We start from the raw sequence: 20,793 nt of genomic DNA, 5'->3' as shown, positions 1-20,793 counted from the left end.
TGTTGTGGAGCTTTGTAGCAAAACATGGGACACAGATTAGCTATTGAGGAATAAATGGAAGGGAAAGAAGTACCATTCTGTGAATCTAGGAGCTAAGGCCTCTTGACAGGAAGAGATGGCAGCACTGGTGTTTTAGCTGAATATTCAGTTTTGGGGAAGGATGGGTGGTTCTCCCGTTGGGGTGGTTCTCCCGTTGGGGACACAAACATCTCAAAAGAAGCTGTTCCAAGCATTGTCAGGTGCCAAAGATCTAAGATTGTTAGTGTGGCAGCAAACAGGAGGACAAAGAAGAATCCAAATTCGTCTTCAGGATTATTCTTGTACATGTTTTATTTGAAAATAATGGCCTGATGAAGGTGAAATAGAACCGGAAAGACCTGAACTTACAGAAGATGTTAGATAAGGTCTCTCTTGCTGAAGACCTGAACTTACAGAAGATGTTAGATAAGGTCTCTCTTGCTGTTTCCACTAATTGTTGTGCACCAACAAAAGGGCCTGCCTTTTGTCTGTCAAACGCTGTATTTGCTCACAAGCGGCAAGTACAGTATACATTCCTCCAGGGAACCGAGGGTCACTCCTGGTTTGCGATAAACAAGAGAGGTTAGTCCTTGCTTTGCGTTTGAAGGAGAGCAATTTGAACATGGGCTGTGGTTTCTGACGAGGGCCTGCAGGCCTTGTGGCAAGACGGAGAAGCCAGGAGACTGCTTTAGAAATGACCAAAGGGGGTGACTGAAGCATGCTGGGATGAGGGGAAGTGAGGAGAGTTCAGCATGCGGCTCTGCCGTAGTCCTGTACTGTGGCTAGTGGTGCGTCAATGTCTCTTTCTTCTTTCCTCCCCTTCAGATCACAACGCTTGTCTTGGGAGAGCGGGCTCCGATGGGAGCGAGGATGCTCAGGATGCCCAGCTGTCTGCTAAAACTGACCAGAGTGATGCTGAACCACAGGCTTGGGGCCCTGTTTATCATCGTCTTTAAGTTCTTGTCCTTTGCCTCCATCCTGTTGTACTGGAGAATCGTGGAGGACCCGAAGGGCAGGGGCCAGGTGTACAGCTTGCCTGTTGAGATCCACTGTGCTCACTCTGTGCCATCTCCCCCCCGTGCCGCTGCTGGTGGGCCCCCTCCTCCCCCGGGGGACGTGTTTTTTGTGGAGACCTCAGAGCGAACCAACCCAAACTACCTGTTCATGTGCTCTGTGGAATCGGCAGCTCGGACACACCCTGGGACAAGGGTTGTGGTGCTCATGAAAGGCTTGGCAAACAGAAACGCCTCGCTACCCAACCACTGGGGCTTCTCATTACTGAGCTGCTTCCCCAATGTGGAAATCCGGCCCCTGGACTTGCAGGAGCTTTTCTCTGGGACGCCCCTTGCAGAGTGGTATTTGCAGGCTCAGCAGCGCTGGGAGCCTTATTTCTTACCCATCCTGTCTGATGCCTGCAGAATTGCCATCATGTGGAAATTTGGTGGCATCTACCTTGACACGGACTTCATTGTGCTTAAGAACTTAAAGAACCTCACCAATGCACTCGGTACCCAGTCCAAGTATGTGCTGAATGGGGCCTTCTTGTCCTTTAAACCCAAGCACAAGTTCATCGAGCTTTGCATGCAGGACTTTGTGGAGAACTACAACAGCTGGATCTGGGGGCATCAGGGCCCACAGCTCCTAACACGTGTCTTCAAGAAGTGGTGCTCTATCAGGAGTCTTAGGAGCAGTAGGAGCTGCAAAGGGGTGAGTGCTCTGCCCCGGGAAGCTTTTTATCCCATCCGGTGGCAGGACTGGAAGAAGTACTTTGAAGTGGTCAGCTCCTCAGAGCTTCATCAGCTCTTCAAGAACACCTATGCAGTGCATGTATGGAACAAGAAGAGCCAAGGGACGAGGCTAGAGATCACATCCAAGGCTTTGCTGGCTCAGCTACATTCTCATTTCTGCCCTGCCACGTACGACATCATGAAGAAGGATGCTGGGCGGCAGTGACTCAAGGGTCAGCTAAGGGACATCACCTTGGAGCCCCAGCCCTGAAGCTGTTCCAGCACAAATGAACCTTCTGGTGAAGAGAGGCAGTGGGAATTGAGAATAAAAGCCATTTGCACGGGGCAGAGGTGGAGCCCATAGTTTCAACTGACATGTGCCGCTCTTTGTCTTGACTTTAACTGCCTGGCGGCAACATTTTGTTTCTGTGCAGGACCTTTCTGCTGCTCTGCTTGGTCAGATAGAGAGGTCTCAAGAGGGCAGTGAGGCCTGGACCACTTGTGGCAGCCTCTGTCAGCCCCTTTCTGTGACTGTAAACCTGGAAGGAGCCTTTGCAGAAATGCTCATCTCAGTGTCAACTCTCAGGACATCTCAAGTGCAGTCCTCAAAGCAGTGAAGGTGTGGGAGACCAGAGAACAGGAGCTAAGGAGAGAGCTAAAGGTACGCTAGAGAAGGTGGCCTGAGAAAGATGAGCAGGAAGATGGAGAAGAATGAAAGGAGAAGTGACTGAAGCAATTCTTTTTTTCTCTTCAGTTCCCTTCCCTTCTGAAGACTGCTTGGAGGAGGGAAGTGCCTCGTGCCCTGTTTGAACAGGGTGCAGGATGCTGGAATCTCTGTTTAGCATTGTAAATGTAAAGACCTGCTTGGAAATTTGGAGTGAATCAGAATTTGAGGATTTGGCCAGCTCATCAATTTGCAGGAGCTTATGGGCAGCAGTGTTTTATTTTATAGTGGTGGTGAATTAACACCCTGCAATGAGCAGGAGAGCTCATCTGAATCACACCTTACATTGAACCTGACACAGGAAGAGTTGAACTATCTTTGACATTGAGTTTGTCTGTGTGACCAAATGCCCATAACTGTGTCTAAGCTGCACCAGAGCTTTCAGCACTTGGACTGACCCTGGAGGGATGAGATGATATTTCCAAGTATTTGCAAGGATACAGAGAGCTTGGTGGAGAACCTGTACTATCTAAATTCAAGTTCAGGAGCTGAGTTGTTTATGGAGGACCTCTTCAAGTAGCCTGGAGCACTCCTGCAATTCACTGTCCAGGAGTACAAATCTCTCCTGGGAGTTCTTGAGAAATGCAGTGGAAAGCTTTATTCTTTTTCCTCAATTATATTCCTGAACTGTGATGGAGAAAGCTAATTCATCTCTCTTACGGTCCTCTTGTGCCTTTGGGGGTTCCCACCACAGAGGCGAGTTTGTTGGACAATCCATGGGAGAAACTCTGTCCCTTCCTTTGGTGCCCAAAGGGACGTATTGATGCTCTTACACTTCTCTGTTTGAAAATGATGAAGAAAGAGCAGTGAGAAGCAAGAGTAAGGCAGAGACCATCAGCCTTGGCACATCTGTACCCCACCATGATCCAAGGGGGATAGCTGAGGCACATGAGTTTGGCACTGTGATGGGGTTGACATGGATGAGCAGAGCATCAGCCATCCCCTCTGCTACACTGCTCACAGATGATAATCTCACTGTAAAATCTTTTCCGCCTTTAGTGTGTGAGTCTTTGTATCCCTAGGAACAGCAGTCAGATGGTCCAATGGCCCCTTTGATGACCAGGCATTGGTCAGATCTCCAATGTCATCTGATCCTGAAGTGAGAGCTCTTTCAGTGGTGCTTCCTGCAAGTCCTTCAAGGGCAACTCAGATGATTTCTAGGACTGCAGTTTTCTCAGACTTGTTTCCCCCTCTGTTCTGCTTCCCATCAGACATAAGCAATGTGAGGTTTGCTCAGCTTAGCCAAGCCGACGGGCAAAAAAAGTAGACAACTGTGCATGCAAGGACATAATCTCTCTTTGTGTCTCAGGTTTATTTGCCTCTTCTTAGATGACAAAAACAAGAAAGCCAGATTGCCTGTCCCTTTTAGAAAACAGTTCCCTGTCCCCCAGGGGAAAAGGCTGTGGGTGCTGAGGAGCGCTTGCACCTTTTGGATTTTTTGTTAAATTGAGCTGTCTGCTGTTGACTGAAGGCCGATGTTGCTTTGATTGAAAGTTATCCACCTGTAAGTTGTGCAGGGCATGCACTTGGTGCACAAGCACCTACCCTGGAATGGGGAAGGTGCTGGGAACCACTCCCCACCCACCCACCCGCTTGCCTGCACCACATACGTGCACATATGTAGTGCTTCCTCTCAGTCCTGCCCTGCTTTATGCTGCATCCTGGAGATACTTAGGATCTTGAGTATCTGCAGCTCTCCCAACACTGAGCATCTTTAAGAATGAGGACTTTGTGGGCAAACAGCACATCTTCCTGACCATCTAAGTGTGCTTTACCACACTAAGTGGTAAAAATGGACACTGTTTTCACTGTCTAGTTTACTGTTGCTACTCTCTGTTTTTTCGACTGCTTTCTTTAGAAGCAGCTGCAAAACTGTCAGCCCTGACCTGGTGTGTGGTCAATGGTGTGTCTTACTGCTGGTTTGTTCTGTTTTGGGACTCATGCGGGCTAAACAACAGAACTCTTGGCAAGCTAGGAACCCGTACCAGGGATAGTAAAGTAACGGCTGCTAATTGTAAAGGCAAAGTAACAGGAAACTTTACTGTGGCAATACCATGAACTGATTACAGAAGTGTTTGGGACCCACTGCAATGAATATCTGGCTTGATATACCACTGCTTATTCTAAGAAAGTGCCTTTTCGCATATGTGTAGTGGTTTCTTTTTGTTTTTATTTGTTTTTTTCCTGGAGAATCAATGTTCAGAGGTTTGATAAGGAGAGGATTGAACCAAAGCAGCCTGTGGCCTTTTTCCCTTTGCCTTGTGAGAGAAAAATAAATGCTGTTTTTACTATTTCTTCTTTCTACCAAATGTTCCATTTTGTTCTGCGAGGCGTTGGTGGCAGCTCTGAACAATCTGTTAGTTATTATGCAGAAAAGTGTTGTCAAGTTGTATCCTCAAGTGACTCTAAAATTAGCAGTGTGGAAAGAACTTGGGGTGAGTTTGACATAAGCACATGTGGAAGGACGGCTTTGGGGACCCTGGCTACCGTGTGATCTTTGAGACTTGGGGGATGGTGCAGGGGAAAGCATAGTTCTGGTTCCTAGTCCAACCAGGTATCATCCCATCCGTCACAAGCAGTAGTCTATCTGAAGTAAGCCACTCTGGACTTGCTCAGAAGATTTGGATGTTGTGGAATAGGAAAACTCCAAGAGTGATTGTGTTGCTTTTTCCCTGGTGATGGACTAGAGCTTCCCTGAGTAATGACAGTGCCTGTGCTCTTGTAGACCTAAAAGTGGAAAACTGTTGCTGCTGCTATCTTTTCTTCCACCCTTCATAGCTTTATCTAAAAGCCCTGGAGGCCAGAGGAGCATTTTGAGAGTCTGTGAAAGGACCAGTGGGCTTTGGTGTACAGAGGAGTTTTCTTGTGACCCCTTAAGTCAAGAGCTAGCTTCCCCTGGAGGTGTACAAATATTAAACTGTTTATACAACTACTAACTGCCTGTGCTCTCTTCATTGCTGACGTGAAGTCAAGGGCGGTGGGAAGTGGTGAGAAGGTGCTAGCTGTTTCTTGCCCTGTCTCCTGTGCCCTTGAGCTCATGAAGGTGAGCTGGGGCCCAGGTGTGCAGTACGGCAAGGAGAGAAGCTGGGAGTTGGGTTGGAGACACAGAGTAGGACAGTGCCACAGAAGAGGAGTAAGGAAGGATCAATAATGTCATCCTGGACCTGGTCTCCTGGAAAAGACCAAATGTTGGTAGGTGTACAAGAAGCAAGAAAATACCCTTCACAAAGTGGAAACTGTGTCCAGGGGAAAATTAGGCAGACTTGTAAAATCTGGCAAGTTTAATATAAAAGCACTATAAGGCTGTTGGGAAAAATAATTTGAAAAAGTTTCAAAAACCTACTAACAAATTTCCAAAAGGTAAAGCTACTAACATTTTTCTTCTTTTTCCCAAACATGGAAGGAATGGGAAGTCTGCCAGAGTGGCAGCAGTTCAGTAGAAGATGCTGGATTAAGAAGGGTGTTCACAGACCAGTCTGAAGCAGAACCAAAATGAATTTCTGTATCTGGTTACAGATGGGAGGAATTTGGGGATGCTTTGTTACACTGTAATCCCTGTTTGCTACAAATGCATGCCATGATCCCTTGCACATCACAGTGTCCATGGAACAGATGTCAGGACTGAATGAACAGACAAATGATGGGACCTGATGGGATGCACGAGTGCTGAGGGAGCTGGCTGATGTCATTGGGAGGCCACTCGTTTTTAGCTTTAAAGGTCATGGAGATCAGGGGAGGTGGAAGGAAGCAAATGTCACCACTATCTTGCTGATCTTCAAGATGGACAAGAAGGAAGATCCAGCGAATTACAGGTTGGTCAGCCTCACCTTGATCCCTGGGAAGGTAATGTAGCAAATCCTCCTGGAAGCCATTTCCAAACATACTAAGGACAAGAAGGTGATTGGGAGTAGTCAGCATGGCTTTATGAAGGGGACGTCATGCTTGATCAACCTGATAGCCGTCTATGAGGAAATGACCAGCCAAGTGGATGAGGAGAGAGCAGTGGATGTCGTTTATCTCAGCTTTATCAAGACCTTTGACACTGTCTCACGTAACATCTTCATAGACAAGCTGATGAAATGTAGACTAGATACATGCACAGTGAGGTGAACTGAAAACTGACAGAACTTCTGGGCTCAAAGGATTGTGATCAGCAGCACAAAGTCCAGTGGAGGCCAGTGGTGTCCCCCAGGGGTCAGTAATGGAGTCAATACTGTTTACCATCTTCATTAATGACCTGGATGATGGGACAGAGTGCACCCTCAGCAAGCTTGCAAATGATGCAAAATTGAGAACGGTTGTGCCACCACTCAGAGGCCCCTCAATAGACTGGAGAAATGGGATGACAGGAATCTCATAAAGTTCAGCAAAGGGAAACGCAAAGTCCCACATGTGAGGAGGACTAACACCATGCACCAATACATGCTGGAGGATGACCAGCTCAAGAGCAGAGAAGGCCCTGGGGTCCTGGTGGACAACAGTGGGTCTGGGAAGCTACAGACCAGTAGGCCTGAGATTTGTTGCGGGCAGCTGAGTAGAAACTGTAGTAAACCCTAAACCTGGTGGATGTATGCATAAAGGTGGTATTTTGTGAATGAGTCAACATGGCTCAAGAATATCAGGGAGCCAGCAAGTACAGGGACAAGGAGGTACTCTTTAACTAAATAAGGGCCACCTGAATTTGGAGAAGTCATTCAGTGAAGTATCTGACATAAGAGGGAGGATTCCCAAGTAGGTGTGTAATTGGTCAGAAGAAGCCTGTGTTCAAAGGAGTATTCAGGACTGGGGTCTTGGCGTGAGAGTAAGGAGTTCTATGAAACTGCCAGCTCAGTTCTCATGACAGCCTCCTGGACAGGGTGAGCACTGGAAATTCTTAGCAAAGGAGTAGAAAAGAAGACAGCAACTGGTTTCCTGCCACAATATAAAGCTTATCAATAGTAGACTCCCTTTCTTGTCTCGTCTCATCTGGTCCTGCCTTGCCTCGTCTCATCTCTTCTCTTCTCTTTTCTCTTCTCTTCTCTCTTTGCTTCGCTTCACTTCACTTCGCTTCACTTCACTTCCCTCTATTCTACTCTATTTGTAATTAGATGAGTTTTTCAGTTTGATTCACACCATAGCTGCACAATGCATGTATCAGCCACCATATTAGATGCGCATACGATGTCACATCCTCTTTGATAAGCTTATTTTCTCCATCTGTTCAGACTGCCACCTTTCACCTTTTCAGAAAAAGGAAGTGCAAGAGCACAAACATATAGGCACTCTCAGAGATAGAAACCTCTTCAAAATCCTGTTCAGCCAAGCATCTCAGAAGCAAAAAAAAGGTAAGTAATATTTGCAGTTTCTGTGCAGTGGGACTTGTGTTTTCAGAGAAACGTAGAGCTAAACTTCCTGTATATGTTCTGTAACAGAAATGCACTGGCTCTAAAACGTTCTTTTATATCCTATAACAATGGAATTTTATTTCTAAATATCTAGAAGTGTGACTATATTAAAAGCTCCTCTTAGTAAAAATATGTGCGTAGCCTTGAGGCTTGCTCACTGTTAGATCAGAGCTGTGCTTTTCTGCCTTCTCTACAGCAGAGGTCCTGTCCCCTCAGGCCTGCTTTCTCTTCTACGGTTTACTAAGCTAAAAATGACTTGCAGCGTTCATCAGGATATAATGTGGAGGGGGAGAGAAACGGGTGTGTAAAACAGGGTACTTTTTCTGTCTGTAACACCCACAGTATGTGTTGGCGTTTTTCTGCAGGAGAAGAAAATGTTCTGGGAATCCAGGGATATTGCTTTCCGTACTGGCTGCCTCTCTGTCCCGAAAGCGCCAGTGCCCATGGAGAGCAATGAGTCCATGCTGCTGCATTTAGAAACCTACCAAGGGAGGCTACGGCTCATTTTCTGGCTAGGTGGAGAGTTTGGTTTCTGACTCAGTTCCAGTCACCAGAGGTGGATGGCTGATGGGCAGTGCTGGCTGGGTTTTCAACCTATTTCCCTTTCTCTTGGGTTACACAGTAAAGGTTTTTGTGTTTCCTGAAGCTCTCTGTTCTGGGACATGAAGATGGTCCATCTCCCTTTGGATTCAGAGAGGGAGCAGAGGGAGCTGGGAAAAATGCCACAATCCTCCCTGCTGCTTCTGCCTCATTATGCGTGTGTGCTTTCGGGCCTCCCTGGTGGGTCAGGATGTGCTGATACTGCTTTCCTTCAATTTGAGGGGAGGCTAGAGTAGAGTAGCTAATGCTAGTGCTGGGAGCATGTCTGAAATTACTTTTTTTGGTTGTTTTTCCTGACTTGTTAAAAAACTCCCCCTTCCCCTTTGGAGGAGAAACAGAGGAGGTAAGGGTAGGGTGCAGGGGGAATTGCTCATCATCCTTGTCTTTCACGTCATTAGACAATCCCACTGGCAGAGCTGAGCAAGTCCCAGACACTCTTGGCAGTGACACATGGATTAGCCAGCACCATCTACCAGATGAAATAGAAGTGAGGACTTGGCAAGGGAAGAGGGATGGGAAGCAGGCTTGAACTCTCCTTAACCAGGCAGTTCTTGTCATCTGCACCCGCCTCCAAAGCTGCCTTGTGTCATTCTCTCTGGAAGTAGGTGTGTCGTTACCTAAATTGCACACCTGATAACCCCTGAATAACGAGTGTTGCTGTGACATCTGAGAATGCATTTTGGCTGCAGAATACCATTTGTCCAGACTGCAGCTGATGTAAAACAGTTGGCAGACTGTCAGTGATTAGGAAATATTTTCCTGTGGTTTATTTGCCTCTTATTATTAGATAATAAAATAATAAAAGAACGGGCAGCCCATAGTGATAGAGCCTGAATTTAATTTACACCAAATCTTTTCCTCCCAGCTGGAATTGTAAATTTTATGACTAATTCATTTACTCCTGCATTTGTATTTGATTTCTGAGACCTCGCTGTGTTGTCTCTGTCAAGAGTGCAGTTTGACATTGTGAACTTTTTCTTAGCCTTATGTATTTGCTTGATTTTAGAGGGGTTCTTCTGTAGACGCATTTCCATCAAATGTTAGGATTAGGCTTTGAAAGACCAGGTTAAGGAAAGATACAGGGTGCTCAAATGTACTGCTTGTCATGCATTTCTTTAACTCTCATTTCAGCCTGGATTCCAGTTGCATACTGGAATCTTGACACCTCTATACAGTAACTTGCCATGGTCTGGATAGGGAAAAATGATTCAGTCAGCAATGGTATGATCTTCTGTTTTATGTCTGAATTAGTTTTCTCTGTCATTACTCTGTGCTTTCCATTTCTTCACTACATAGAAATTCCACTGCATTTGCAGGGCAGCTCTTCTCCCAAGAGGAGTGCACATACCGGCAACCCTTTTAGGAGTCACAGCAGCACATACCTGCATGCGTCCCAGTGGTGAATGTGGCAGAACAGCTCTGTGGTTTCTAGACTCGGATCTTTCTTCTCTTAGCCTCCAGTATTTTTTCTACAAAAACACTTCCAAAAATCTATTTGTATTTTATTGTACAATTGACAGAATCCTGGAGAGCACTGTCCGTGGGCGTATTTCTTGATAAAAAGCTTCCTGTCAGAAGCGCGTGAGCACAACGAATGCATCTTGGCGAGGTTAACCATTTTGGCCAGGTGAGTTCCTTAATCATGCTGACAGGACTGCTGCATCACCCAGGTCCTCTCAGTGGACGCGGCACCAGGACACTAGGTGTTGCTTCCATCTGCTCATTTCTTTTCTGTGTTCAGCAGCCCACTGCCTGTGCCGGTCCTTCAAAACAAGCTGATGATACCAGCCTGCAACAGGATAAAACCCCTACTGCCTCCTGCCAAGCCAAATGCAGCACTTTGCCTAGGAAAGCCGAGAGGGTGATGCCTGTTCGCATTTGCCGGATGTCAGAATTTGCATCTGGCCCCTGGTCTCAGACCCAGAAACTCACTTGCTTGCCACCTAACAGAGCTGGGGTAGCAGAAACAGCAGAAGCCTTTCAATTACCTTTGTATTAGTTTTTTGTGCCTGTGACAAAGCAGCACTTCTGTTTCTCGCCAGCACCTCTCTCCTCTAAACCTGTACCACCCTGGCTGTATTAGGATGGCTGGAGGAGGGGGGGAGGCAGAGAGGACGGGGGAGTGCAGGAAGCCTGATGGCCACACCGGAGGAGGAAAGCCCGGGAAAGGCAGCCTGACCTCTCGGCAAGTGGGCTCCGGGGGCTGCTCAGTCATCCCACCTCCCCCCTTCTCTGGAATAACCTGGCTCTGGGAGCAGTTCAACTGTGGTAAATGCTGGTTGATTCACCACTTCATATTTGACCTTTTTTTTTGTTGTTCTCTTGTGTTTTAATCGCGTTTGATTTTTTTTTCCAGACTGTGCTGTTTTTCTTGGAAGAGCATCACTCTGAGGCAAAGATGGGATGCCTGTGTCTGTGCTGTAAGCTAAATGCAGGCTCTCCACCTTGCATTAATCCTCATCTGCATAATGTCATGTGGGAGACGAAGGGAAGGACCAGTACTTTGGTTTGCATTTGAATGTCAGCAGATTTCCCCCCCCCCCCCCTCTTTTTTCCTTCAGATCTTTTTGGCAGACTCCCACAGCCCTGCCTCTTTCTAAAGGATGTGCTCTTTGTGGAGACTTCGGAGTGAAGCAACCCAAATTTCATCTGCCTGTGCCCCCTCAGAGGGGCGGCCTGCAGTCACCTTCAGGCCAGAACAGTGAGCCCCCTGAAGCGATCATTGCCATGCCAAATAGGATCATTTTCCATGCCAAAACGGTGTTGTTTGCCTCCACTGAGCTGCTTCTCCAGAGAGCAAATCTGGCTGACAGACCTGGATGACCTCCTTTTTGTCTGACTGGCATCCACATCCTTGGTGCAAAGCAAGAGCTGCATTTCATAGCTGTGCTGTCCAACGTCCAATGCAGTGCAATCAATTTGTGCAAACCCGCAGGCATTTATGTAGACACTGGTGGCATCTTTCTTTGGACTTTAAAGAACCCCACCACCGTGCTTTGTGTCCAGCTTGGGGATTTACTGACTTGCATCTTTCCCCTATTAAACCCAAATTCACATGCATGGAATTTTACGTGCTGGTTTTTGTGTAGTTTTATCAGGGCCTGTATCATTCAGCTTGTGTTTCAAGAAGATGCATTGTCATGGGTCTCCAAATCCAAAAAAGCTGCAAAGGACTCAGTGCTGTTTCCAAAGCAGCGCTTTATTCCACTTTTGCAAAACTGGAAGAAAGTGCTTGAAGCAATCAACTCTTCTGAGTTCAGTGCATTCTTAAGAAATGTATGTGCGACTTTTGACTAAGTTAGATCAAGGAGACATTGTTATAAGTAGCTTGTAAAATTTTGTTGCATCATCTTTAATCCCAATATTGCCTTTGTATATAATAATAAGGAAGAATTCAGCAACTGTGTAGGTAGATAAACTGAAGAATCTAAATCTTCAGTGAAAATGTCCACTAGAAAGTTCATTTAACTAAGGAAAATGTTTTTCCCAGGCAGCATGAAACAGTAGCATGTAAGATAAATGCCAGGTTGCCTGAAAAAGCTTACAGTACTAACTGAGCAACATCAAATCTACCATCCTGGCTTTGCTAGCTTGTTCATATAAAATTGCCTTTGTGTTACTGTGCTTTTATAACAGGACATGCAGAATAGAATAACTGTTACCCCACTCCGCTTGGTATAGCCCAACAGTCAGAAGACAAAAGCTGCGTTTTATCATTATCATACTATAGAGATCTTAGGCTACAGTTTTACAGTAGCTTAAAGCCAGTTTAAGGACTCCCAGGACCAGGTCGAAAACATAGGCCAAGAAAGTTTTGCCATGTTAAGTTCATATCCACAATAGGGATTTGTGGTAACAAAGTGATATCCACACCAGAATATGTTTTGCATTCTTGTAGCTATGAGAGATCTTTTCCTGCAGACCTTTTCATCAGTCCTTTCCTACCAAGTCATTTACACGTCATTTTTCACCATCCAGTACTACGTACTATGATCTGAACTGGAGCCGGGCCAGTACCTTTGAGGTGGAGGAAACAGTGCAGCAGTCCCTTTACTGGCAAGGTGCTCAGTGAAGCGATCCGTCGGTATGTTGCTTCACGCTCACTTCCCTGTGGGATCCTAAGGATCTTATAACGGTGCCGGACCAAGCAATGCTCCCTACTTCATCTATCCACTTCCTCTGTGATCTTCCCATCCATCCCTTCCTATATGATTCCTGAGTTAGCTCAGCAACATACCAATTAGTCTGCTGCTCTCTGGCTGTTTCTGGCCCTGGGAACTGCTGCTTCTAACTATTCCTCATAGGAATGGGATGGCGCAAAAAGGACCTGCTGTCACCAGAGCTGATCCAACGAGAGAACAGAAACTAGAGAGGGTAGATCTTACATCCTTTATGGGAAAAGTAGGGCCAGCTGGAGAGAGAGCAATGCTCACTTTTATTCTTCTGCTAAGAAAGATTTGGCATCTGGAAAAAAACAGACCTCTGAGGACATGTCCATGAACTGCAGCTGAGAGCACGATTAATCTACAGCAATGAAAACCTAGCACCTGGGCAGAGACGATGTCTGTGATGAGAGAGAAGTCCGCAAAGCAAGCTTACCTTGTGCTTGTGAATGCCTCTGTCTCCTGCTCTGCCACTAAGATATCTGCCGATCTTCAGACAGGAAGGTGCCCTCCTAGTTTGTGTCCAAAAAGTTGTTGGCATTGGCAAGCTGATAACAAGGTGACCAGCTAAGCCTACATAAGCTACATGGCCTCCTTCTGCTGGGCAAGTGAGCAGCAGAGCTAACTATGTGCCACGTTTGGCATCTAGCAGTTTACAAGTAAAGCTAGCAGCATGCTGGATACAGGTCTTTCTGAGTTAGCTCTTGTGTCATTTCAGGACTGCGGCTGTTATAGCTTCAGAAGGGCCATTACCCGAATGAGGGCTGGGAACAGTTCCAAAGAAATTCTTAAACCCAGGTGAAAGCTAATGCTTAGAACTAGAGATAAGACTGGAACTGGAAGTCCCTTGTTCTGGTACATTTCCAGCAACCCCAACCAGTCCTGCAAGTCCAGAAGGATACAAAGATAGCACCGGGGCAGAAAGCTCAAGGGTGTACCTGAGCTCTGACTCACTTTCTCACCCTGTTGCCTTGCGAGGCTGCTGCTTGGAGCAGGTTCAGCAGCTGGTGCCAGTCTGTTTCTTGAACTCCTGCTGCATGCTTAAGGGCGAAGGTTTGTCTGGGCTGCAGGCACTAACAACTGTACTGCTGTGCCTGGCTCACCCCCGCTCCCCCCTCCCGGCAGTGACTCGTACGCTCCTTATCACGCAGCACTGTGTCTTGCCACATACTCATTAAACTAGAGGTACATTAGCTCTTACTGCAAAAGGAGCCAGATGTCTTCCCCTGTGGTATTTAGCCTTGTGATTACCACTGTCTTTACTTTTCTAGAGCCCATCGACCTGTATTATCTGTACATATTCAAAATGGAAGTCTATCTGGCGTTTTTCAAGAGCAGACGAACAATACAATATACTAAGTCCTAATAATGTGTTTTCCAGGAAATAACTCTCACATGTGTAAGAGTGGTGAAGGAGAGACTTCAAGCAAAGAAGCTGAGAAAGTTCCAGTTCTTTGTAATTTCATGTGAGGATGAACAAGTAATGAGCTACTTCCTTGTCCTGCACTTCAGTGGCGATATGATACGTAGATACTCTAAGTTTAATATTTGTTATTCATCCTGGTAGGAGTCTAAATTCTTGGGTGACAGCTGAGGTACTTTCACTATGATGCTGTAGTTTAAATGGAATCTTTAAAAGCGTAAAAAAAGAATATCAAGTTGGTGTTTCCTCTGTGAGCAGTTTTAGTGGGATCATTGCCATTTAGTTATCATATTTTCAATGGATTTTTCATATACTAAAAGATTTTAGTTTAAAGTTCAAGAAAAAGCAACAAAGATGATAGCAGCCCTAGGAAAGCAGCTCTATTGCCTTACTTACGTGCTCATATTTTACCAAAATGGTTAAAGATGGAAGACAGCAAAGATCAAATCAGGTTCCAACTAAGACTGCATAAGCTGATTTACAGTAATCAGTTCATGTTCTCATAGCTCTAATGCACATAGAGAATCACGAATAGAAATCCGGTTATGAGGTTATCACTGGAGAATGACCTTTCATTATCCTATGTGGAGAGAATTTTAGGAGGACTTTTTTTCACTGTGCCCTAGCCATTCACTGCCCTTTGTAGAAGGGGAAATCACCTGACTAGTACAGGTCACAGACTCCATAGGCTGTAGGGTATTCATAAATCTCTAGCTTTGGGCCTGGGTTAGAAGAGACGTGGCTTAGAGCCTAGAAAGTCCATGGGCTCCCTGTAAGGAGGCTCAAAGCACCCACTGCTTTGTTTTGTCATTTCCTCCTTTTTCGTTTTCTGCTGCTATGAAATGTTCTCAAGTACGTTTCGGTACTTCTGTTTGTTGTTTGTTTCCTCATTTACAGTAAGGCTGTTCTGTCTAACAACTTCACCAGGAACTTGTTGTTTCTTTTTACGAAATGCTTAAAGGTCACACTGTCCCACATTAGTTTCAGAATGACATGCACCGATGGAAGGAAAAGAAGGTGCCTCTTTATCAAAACTCAAGGCAATAGCCTGTGTTCAGCTTCATTTCTCAGGTTTTTTAACGTGCATTATTGTTGTCACACATTATCAGAAACAAAGCAGCAGAGCTGCAGCTCTAGCTCAAAATGTATGTATGTGCAGACTCTTGCCAGATTTGCTCTTCATATGAGTTGGACTTCCTCTGGAAGGCATCGGGAAGAAGCACACCACACACTGCTGAGGCAAGAGAGTGAGAAAAACACATTTCTTCAACAAGGTCTCTGCTTAAAGGGGGATTTGAACCCAGCAGCTAAGTGTAAAATGTGATGCAAACCTCCCTCAGTCCTTTGGTTCTGGCAGAACAATCCGTCATTGACTGACTTGATTTTACCAGGCCCACTTCAGGCTGGCTGCAGAGCAGATTGCCTTCCAGGGAAGAAGAAAAAAAAATCTTTCCATACATACATTCCCCTCAGGTCAATTCTTCATAACAGTGTTCTCAGCATTTGTTTAAATATTCAGGAGGCTTAAATGGCAAAGAAAAACGAAGCTGTAAAAATTCTTGAGCAGCCTTGAACTAACAGCTTGCAGGCCTGAAAAACTGAAGCTACTTCTAGAGTCTGTCAAGGTGAAGGCTAGTCATGAACAACAAAAACTCTTCTAGGTTGAACTTAGGTTTCAGGCATTGTTCCTCACATCCTGAAGCTGTGTACTTTTTTATACGGAGGAATTCAAGGAATTGGGTGTTTGTTTTTTTAAAGCAGGAGAGCTCACGTCCTTGTCAGTGCCCTGAAGTGGCTGATAAAAGGCAGTTGGTCCGATAGTTGCTGCTGCTGCCCTCCTGTTGGAGCCCATGTAGTTAGTGATCTACATCCTGGCTCCCTATTCCCATGTCTAGGCCTCAGACAGGCCAGCGAGGCCAGTGCTTAAACCCAGGAATGGATAACCGGTTCTTGTGAAATGATGGGATTTGTCAAGCGCTTTCCCCAGCTCTGCTGTTCTCTCTGTCTTTTCCACGTATATCTCATTTCATTTGAATCAAGGGGTTATGGGTTTTGGTTCTGCGCAGCTGAAGTGGGAACGAGTCAGTGAGGTTTGGCATCCGCATGTAGTATCCTCCAGACTGGTAGAGAGGGTTAGAGCACTGCTCTCCCCAGCTTCTGCTTCTGTGATCGTCACTTCTCTGCTGTCACAGGAGAGAGGGTTCAGAGAGTAAACTGTGCAGTACAGGATTTCTCTCACTCCAGCTCTGAGTATAGAAGAATGCTCCTCTGTGTCTTGTCCTTTGGTTGGATGGGGTAGGGGGAGCGATAGCACAAGCTTATGGGAATTGTATGCGAATTACATGTTAATTCTCATGGAAATTACATGACGATTACATTAATTCTCATGGGAATTACATCTAACACTGCTGTGAACCTGTTACCCCTTGTGTGCTCTTCCCTTTCTGAGGCACTTACCTAAAGGGAGGGAACATAAATTAAAGGAGACTGAGGAATTTAACAGGATTTAATGCTCTGCCTAGGGATTGCCTGAATGACCCTACCTAGAACTTCTTTGCCCAAGAGATGTTTGGAAGCTAAGGTGTGTTGACCATACCCTGTTTATGAGGAGAAGCTGAGGGAGCTGGGCTTGTTCAGCCTGGAGAAGAGAAGGCTTTGGGGGGGACCTGATAGCAGCCTTCTCATACCTATGAAGACGCTACCAAGAAGATGGAGCTAGCCTCCACTTCTTCAGCTTCACCACTCCAGGGTGCATGGTTGCAGGATGAGAGACAACAGAGTTACTGGATATAAGGAAAACCTTTTTCACCAAAACCCTGAGCAGCCTGGCCTGATTTTACAGCTGACCCTGCTTTGAGCAGGGGGTTGGACTAGAGACCTCCTGAGGTCCCTTCCATCCAGAATTAGGCTATGATCCCATGTTGTTTTTTATTCAGTTGGCATTCAAGATGGAGGAAGCATCTTCTGCCTTTGGATGAGGAAGAGTCAGCTCTGAGTTTTCTCAGAGAGAGAACAGACTAAAGCCACTGAAGTGCGGAATGGGTTAACTGCTTGATCACATAACTGCTTCCAGAGCCTGCACGTGATGTAGGATGGTGCTAGTGGAAGGGCTGCAGCTCTAAGAGTCAGCTAGTTCATCTGCTTCTACACAGGTTATATTTTAGGACTCTGTCACCTACGTGTTGGCATCCACTGCTTGTCAAGCTGTTCAGTTCTGTTTTAGATATTTTTCTAACACTCTCTTGACTCTGTCACCCAGGCTTTATAGTGTGAAAGGAGCAGCTTCTCAACATAGCACTGTAATCCTCTGCTCTTTGGGCCACTTTTTTTGGACATCTTTAGCTGTGCACTTGAAAGCAGAATTATATACAGTACATAATTACTGGCTAATACCTATAGTAAATATGCTACTAGATGAGGCATTAATATGGTCACCACCCTGGTGCAGGCAGCTGCCGAGTCTCTGCCGGCAGGACAGTTGCCAGCCAGAACGTGAAGCCTTGGCATCCATTACTCTTTGCAATGGGCCATTCCCTCTTGCTGAGTTTACATCTTCTGACTCTGGTTTCTCTCTCTTTCTCTCTCTCCTTTTTTTTTTTTTTTTTTCTTTTTTTTTTTTTTTCAAGTTACTGATTCAGCAGTTTCACCTCTGTCTTTGTTCCTGCTTACCTTATTTTGCAGGCTGTAATTTACATGTTTTCTTCCTTAAAGCACAGCAATGATTTTTCTCGTTAAAGCTGAGCCAAGGTTACACATTAATGCATCACAAAACTAGCCTTTGGTTCACAGATAGCTGAGCTGCACAATGCTGGGCTCTGGTTTATAGTCTTCTGCTTGATAGCTGGATGTCTTTTGATACTGAGCCATTGTTACACTCGGTATTAGGGCCTAGCAGCCACCAACAGGATTCAGTGTCTTAGTGGCAACACTTACGTTTAAATTCCGTCTTGCCCTGCTGCTAGGGTTTGTTCAGGGGCTACTTCTTGCATGCACTGCTCTGGTGCACCATAGCTAACAGCACTTGTAACATTAGAAGAACTATGATACGGTGAAACTCAGTATTGAAAAGGAATTGTGTTAACCTTTGGGGACTATCTACCACTTGCCCCCCAAACCCACCTCACGAGTGATGTGGGGTTGTAGGCTGAACTTTATTTTGACTTTGACTATCCTGTGTCAGGCATGCTGTATGATGGGCAAAGTTTCTCCTCTTGTTCTGCAGCTCCAGCTGCTTGAGATATAAATATAGGTGCTGAAGTGCTACATAAAGGTGGCCAGGATCTATTGCTAGCTTAAGCTTATTAAACTTGATATTACATTAAATTTTGTTAGAAAGTGTTGCATTGCTAGCATTGTGTTATAACAACTTCATGCATATGACATATGTTTTGTTAGTGTGGAATATTTGTTCTTCACTGACAGCAACATTTTTATACATATCTTCCTCTCACATCAATAATTAGATTTATTATACCATCTGCGTGGAGTACCTATTGCCATGCATCACTATCACAATCTATACAAATTTCAGCAGTTTGTAGTAATAATTGTCATTATTGTATTTGTAGTACAACTGTAGCTTAGGGATAGTCCGTAAGGGTTTCAACATCTGGAAATATCCTGTTACTACTAGAGTCAGACTAATATACCCATAACCACACAAGTGCAATGTGACACTAATACAGATTTATTAACGATAGTGCCAAAAGCCAACAATGGGATAAGTTTATGACTTGCACAGTTCTCTGTAAACAGTTGTAATTTTCATTTGAATTTGGTTTTCTAGGACTGTAAAGCTCATAACAGTGCAGCTGTTTGTCAGCTTTTGTAATCACTATCTTTAGCTCATTTTTCATTCTGAGAGTGAAATTCCATTATAAATTCACATGCCACAATTCTCAAATACCATTTTCACTGGGTCCAAGCTAATACTATTGAAGTGTTACTGTACGAGAAAATAACAGCATCTGCTAGTATTTTTTGTATTTCATGAAGCTATTGAGCAAGCTCACTTACTTGAAGTTGGGAATGCCTGTTTTTTTGTAAGCTGTTATAGCTCTGTCTCAATTCATTCAATAAATTTCCTACTCTATCCAACTGTAATAGCATTACTGACTTTTTTTTTCAGTAATCTTAAACTACTATTTATTCTACTTAGGGAAACTGAGGCTGAAATGATGTTGCCATGACTGGTTTTGTGATATTGCTGCTTGTGACCATTACTTATGCACCTTATTGGTTCTCTCTTTTCCACATAAGAGAAAATTATTACTTTTTTTTTTTTTTTCTATATAACTTAAGTGAGAGGTGATCAGATCTGTGGTAACATTCCCTACAATGATTTGGGGATGAACAGCTATAAAAACTGTCATATCGTTTCTTCCCACAATCTGTTTATGAGTTCCAGAAATTGCAAACATCAACCACAGAATCACAGAGCAGTTGAGGTTGGAAGACCTCTGGCGATCATCTTGTCCAGCACCCCTGCTCAAGAAGAATCACATAGAGCAGGTTGCCCAGGACTGTGTCCAGCCAGGCTTTGAATATCTCCAAGGATAGAGACTCCACAACCTCAGCCACTCCTCTCAGTTTTTCATCATTTGCAAACTTGCTGAGGATGCACTCAGGCCCATCATCCAGGTCATTAATGAAGTTATGAAACCGTACTGGACCCTGTATTGATCCTTGGGAAACATCACTAGTGGCTGGCCTCCAGCTGGGCTTTGTGCTGCTAATCACAACCCTCTGAGCCTGGCAGTTCAGCCAGTTTTCAATCCACCTCACCGGCCATTTGTCTAGCCCATACTTCATCAGGTTGTCTATAAGGATGTTATGGAAGACAGTGTCAAAAGCCTTGATAAAGTTGAGATAAATGTCATCCACTGCCCTCCCCTCATCCACCAAGTCAGTCATGCTGACTACTCCCAGTCATCTTGTCCTTCATGTATCCAGAAATGATTTCCAGTACTAGTTACTCCATCACTTTCCCAGGGATCAAGGTGAGGCTGACCAGCCTGTAATTCCCTGGATCTCCCTTCTTGCCCTTCTTGAAGATAGGAATGACTTTTGCTTTCTTCCAGTCCTCAGGAACCTCTCCTGATCACCATGATCTTTCCAAGATAATCAAGAGCGGCCTTGCGATGACATCAGCCAGCTCCCTCAGCACTCACGGGTGCATCCTGCCAGGTCCTATGGACTTGTATATATCCAGTTTGTTTAAATCTTCCCTAACCTGATCCTTCTCCACCATGGGAGAGTTCTCCTTGCTCCAGACTTCTCCTCTGGTCTCAAGGGGCAGGGATTTCTGAAGTCTGGTGTTACCAGTAAAGACTGACACAAAGAAAACATTCAGTACCTCTGTCTTTTCTGTGCCCTTCGTCACCAGGTCCCCTGTCCCATTCCGCAGCAGGCCCACATTTTTCCTAGCCTTTCTTTTTCTGCTTATGCACTTGTAGAAGCATTTCTTCTCGCCCTTCACATCCTTTGCCAGATTCAATTACAGATGGGCTTTAGCTTTTGCAACCCCCTCCCTGTACGTTTGAATAGCATCTCTATATTCTTCCTGGATCAACTGTCCCTACTTCCACCTCTTGTACACTTCCTTTTTACGTTTGAGTTTAGTCAGGGACTCCTTGTTCATCCAGGCATCCTGCTGCCTTTGCTTGATTTCCCACTTGTTGGGATGGACCGTTCTTGAACTTGGAGGAGGTGATCCTTGAATATCAACCAGCTCTCTGGATGCCTCTTCTCTTCA

General features: G+C 45.2%; 1 protein-coding gene across 4 annotated transcripts in view; it reads left to right on the top strand.

Annotated features, from left to right (window-relative positions):
* Positions 1 to 19,142, top strand: part of A4GALT (alpha 1,4-galactosyltransferase (P1PK blood group)) — a 30,974-nt gene extending 11,832 nt beyond the window's left edge. For 2 of the 4 annotated variants that reach the window (XM_064516453.1, XM_064516460.1), the window contains exons 2-4: positions 844 to 10,080; positions 10,195 to 10,873; positions 11,015 to 19,142. In XM_064516453.1, the coding sequence (XP_064372523.1) occupies positions 877 to 1,971 (1,095 nt within the window). In that variant the 5' untranslated portion in view covers positions 844 to 876 and the 3' untranslated portion in view covers positions 1,972 to 10,080; positions 10,195 to 10,873; positions 11,015 to 19,142. The remainder of the gene's footprint in view (positions 1 to 843; positions 10,081 to 10,194; positions 10,874 to 11,014) is intronic. The other 2 variants (XM_064516470.1, XM_064516480.1) reach the window with 2 other exon arrangements.
* The last annotated feature ends 1,651 nt before the right edge of the window (positions 19,143 to 20,793 follow it).

Source organism: Dromaius novaehollandiae, chromosome 1, assembly GCF_036370855.1.
Source record: "Dromaius novaehollandiae isolate bDroNov1 chromosome 1, bDroNov1.hap1, whole genome shotgun sequence".
Classification (NCBI taxonomy): Eukaryota; Metazoa; Chordata; class Aves; order Casuariiformes; family Dromaiidae; genus Dromaius; species Dromaius novaehollandiae.
The sequence above is the reverse complement of the archived record's forward strand: the minus strand, read 5'-3'. Positions and strand labels throughout refer to the sequence as shown.